Consider the following 4,247-nt stretch of genomic DNA (forward strand, 5'->3'; position numbering starts at 1 on the left):
AATAGTGTAAGAAAGAAGGAATAATAGAGATATTATCCATTCTTTTGGTGAATTAACGGTCTTTGAAATATAAAATAATTATCTAATGGAATAGTTGAAAATTTTGTCCAGTGTATAATTCGTATTTCTTATTTTCAGAAACAGTCATGGTAGTAGTTATTCTCCAAACAATTTTTTTTTTCATTGGTAAATACTTTCATCAACAACATGAAGGTAAAGTTGAGAAGGAGACCAATCGTGAAAAATAATCTACGTACAAATTCGCCAATAACTCAGTTCCTCCTAGTTCAACATGAACAGTTAATTGTTTTCTATTTTACACATTTTTATATAAGGTTTTTTTCTAATTTCTAATATTATAAATGATTTGTAAATCCGTTTAAATAACTTTTTATCTCTGGCAGTCTATTTTGTTTAATCTATTTCAAATTAAAATTCAACTGCCCTGTATCAACTTAAGTATAATACATAATGGAATTCAGACTCCATTCTCATTGCGTAGGCTAATATTTTTTAAAATGATTTGATCTGTCATATTCAATGTTTGTTTTACAAATTTAATAAATTCAAAATCTTCTATGTTCTTGCGTGTTTATCCTTTTTCATGGAAAATTTATAAATGCATATACTAATTTTGAAGTTTCATTCACTGGTAAAATCCAGTGAAATAATCCATAGAAAGTTATTTCCTCCATCTTTATATTCAGCTAAGCATTTTATTGGGGATACAATTTATTATTCGTTTGACAAATGTCTATCAGTATGTATTATAGTAGAATAATAATTTATAGTCAGCAAATTTATCTGATAATATGAAATATGTTTTTATTTTTATAGGGATCGTGTATAGGTAAGTTATGGCACGACATTTAAGTGCAAGCATTAAATAATTTTAGCACAAAGCAATTCTTTTAACGGTTAAATATTTAAAAAATAGATTTATTATTATATTAAAATTATAAAAATATAATAATTATTTTTTTATTAAAATTTTATTATTATTAACTTCTTATCCTCGACTCTTAGAGTTAGGTTAAGATCAACAAAATTATTAAAAAATTTAGCATGAGACAGGTATACTGTGACTTCAATTAATTGCTTTTGAACATTTGAGGCACCCTCGTATGCAATTTGAGTGCCTTATTGAACCTTTTAAAAGATTTCATCAATCAAAATCAAAATCATATTAGATTTAGATTTGTTGGATTAGACCATAATTGTATAAACTTTAAGAAAATGTATTAATCTCCTAAAATATAAATTGATTACACTCGATACCTTCTCATTTCTAGGAAAGGTGAGAAGTGTGGGATATAATTAGGCTGAATCTAAGGAGAGTTCAGTGAAATATTTTCTTAAAGATTTAATACTTTAGAAGAGTGACAATTGAAAGATCAACAAGTTTGAAAGAATACAGTTTTATTTAACATTTAAATGTCAGTTAGAAAATAGGAAAAATTCACATCGCATAAAAGCAAAATTAATACACATGAAAGTTAATTATTATTTAAATTAAAGAGATAAATATTTTTATAAAAACACGATACGCCCCGTGATTTGTTAAATTCTCTTTTAGTCTAAATGTGCATTATGGAGACTTCACATAAAAAATCATTAATACTAAAATATTTCCACTTACAAACGTAGTTTGTTAATAACTTAAAATATAAAATCTTATAATGTTTTACACTTTTAATAGATCAAAAATATTAATTTTTTAGATTTAAATTGATTGTAACGTAACTTCTTTTCTTGCACAGATCCTTCCGCATACATATATGTAAAGTAAAATTATTAAGTTCAAATAAATATTTTAGGGTATGTCTATTATCATTCTTTAGTAACCTTTGTTTATTTTATTTTTTTTGTCATAACTATATAAATAATAAGGGTATTTTACAATTAGTATCATGATTAAATAGTTTTTAAAAAATCTTGACCTAAACTAGATCATAGAAAATGAAAGAAAGAATGGGTAAAAAAAATTATTTTGAATTCTCCTATTTTTCATGATTAAAATATTTGTTTAATTGCTAAATAAATGCAATATTAAATAATTTTTTATATTTTTGTTTAATACTGTATTTATAAAATAGCAAGAGAATTTATAAGATGCTATAACAAAACTCTTAAAAATTGTGGTGATACCCAAAAGCAGCCCACAAAACGTGCTCATTATTATTTATCGCTCATTAAGAGAGACCCCATGCCCATGTGTGAGTGAATTTCATGGTCCAACTTTTTTATGTATACATTCGTTTTTTTATATTTATTTTTATTCTTTTTAATTTTTAAAAAATATTTTTATCACATCTCTCTTATCTATGTCAACTTATAATTATTCTTTCACGATCTGCCGTATGACCACCAGCAAGTTAACAGCTGCTACTAGTATTTGGTGCTGCAAACTTTGTGCCTAATACGTGTTCATAGTGTGGCCTCAACTTGACACATACCAACAACAACTGTGAGAAGAAGCAAGGTAGAGAGAAAGTGTCAAAGCAAGCCCATTTAATTAACTAAAGTCTCGTCCGCGAGTTTCCCACGCTTTATCCCATTGGTTCAGTTTCAGTTCCCTTTTATTATTAACCCCCAATCCAGAAACAGGTTTCCAACTCACTCTCTCTCTCTCTCTCTATCTATACTCAATAAATTACTAGCAAAACCCTTAATTATTACCAGCCACCACAGCCACTTTCATCAATTCCTCTAATCTTCACATAACAACAACAACACATTCGTTCTATGTGCCTACAACTATTACTAATTCTACATGGATGGCAACCCTTTTGGAAACGTGCCAGTGCCACCTCCTCCAATACAAGTCCCTGACTTGGTTATCTCTTCCTCCACCTCAGCACCCACAACACCAACCCCAACCCCAACAACATCCTCGCCATCTCCGACACCCTCCGCTGCTGTCCGGTACCGGGGAACCCGGTGTCGGAGTGGTAAATGGGTGTCGGAGATACGTGAGCCACGTAAAACGAAGCGCATTTGGCTTGGAACATACCCGACAGCGGAAATGGCTGCAGCGGCTTATGATGTGGCTGCGCTTGCGTTGAAGGGGCCAGACACGCCCCTTAACTTCCCTAATTCGATACTCTCGTACCCAATTCCTGCGTCATTGTCGGCCACGGATATTCGAGCGGCTGCTGCAGCTGCTGCACAAGCGAGGATGGTGAGGCCAGCACAAGAGAGTGGAGAAATGATAAGAAACCCTGGTGGTGATGGGTCTTCGAGTGGACAAGGGTTGGAGACGCGTGAGGAGTACATTGATGAGGATGAGTTGTTGAACATGCCCAATTTGCTTGATGACATGGCCAGGGGAATGCAGGTTAGTCCCCCTAGGATGAGTTCCTTTTCTTCCGATGATTCGCCAGGGAATTCTGATGGAGATAACCTTTGGAGTTATACTCTTTGAACAATGATTTATCATATGTATCAATGACTAAGGTAATAGTTAATTTTCTCTTTTGTTTGTGTGTGTGTTTTGTTTGCCCTCTTTATCGGTTGAAGCTTATAATCCCGCTTTTGGTGGCTGCTGAGAAGGTTGCGTTGCGCGGTGTATATAGAACATTCAACTACTGTTCAAGGGATGATGAGGTCACTTTCATCGCCGCAGATTTTAGGGAATGGTCTAGATGATCCGTTGCTTGTTAGATCCGTAGTTCCGTACAATCTAATCAGTTGGGGGCAACTAGCTAGAAGGATTCTACTTTTGATCATGGGTCTTTCTCGATCTATTAATACATGTATACCATTCTATGTGTGGGGTTTGCCCTTTTTGGTACTTTTGCCGCAGATTTGTATTCAATCAATAAAACTACTTCTGGCAGTTTCTTTGAAATGGTGCTAGAAATGTGTAGAACTTTCAAGATATGTAAGCTTTTTAAAATGAATTAACGATCATGTATATGCAAGAATCTCGTATATCTCTTGTGCTATATATATCTGGAGCAAAAATTTACAGTGCGTACGATGTTTCTGGTTATCATAACTTTCTTCATAATCAAACTATATAATCTTTAGCATACGCATTTAAACGGTTAGGAAATGATGATATATTAAATCTGAAGTAACGCAGTTCGTTAATGCTTTTCTGTTGGATTAGGAGAATTAATGATAGTCCTCTTTTTCATTCATTAGTGAGTTATCAAGAGAGATTTTCTTGGCATTAAATACCGAATTCTCGAGGTTACTTCGGGTCTGTGTTGGTGGAACCAGACATTTGAGTAGTCTAGATA

At 32.6% G+C, this 4,247-nt stretch overlaps 1 protein-coding gene across 1 annotated transcript; it reads left to right on the plus strand.

The window, feature by feature from the left end:
* Nucleotides 1-2,551: 2,551 nt before the first annotated feature.
* Nucleotides 2,552-3,945, plus strand: LOC113873199 (ethylene-responsive transcription factor ERF027). Its single transcript, XM_027511230.1, has 2 exons — nucleotides 2,552-3,456; nucleotides 3,553-3,945. The coding sequence occupies exon 1, from the start codon at nucleotides 2,774-2,776 to the stop codon at nucleotides 3,422-3,424; it is 651 nt and encodes a 216-aa protein (XP_027367031.1). The 5' UTR covers nucleotides 2,552-2,773; the 3' UTR covers nucleotides 3,425-3,456; nucleotides 3,553-3,945.
* Nucleotides 3,946-4,247: the final 302 nt, after the last annotated feature.

The sequence above is a fragment of the Abrus precatorius genome, unplaced genomic scaffold (genome assembly GCF_003935025.1).
Source record: "Abrus precatorius isolate BTA unplaced genomic scaffold, Abrus_2018 Scaffold7, whole genome shotgun sequence".
Taxonomy (NCBI): Eukaryota; Viridiplantae; Streptophyta; class Magnoliopsida; order Fabales; family Fabaceae; genus Abrus; species Abrus precatorius.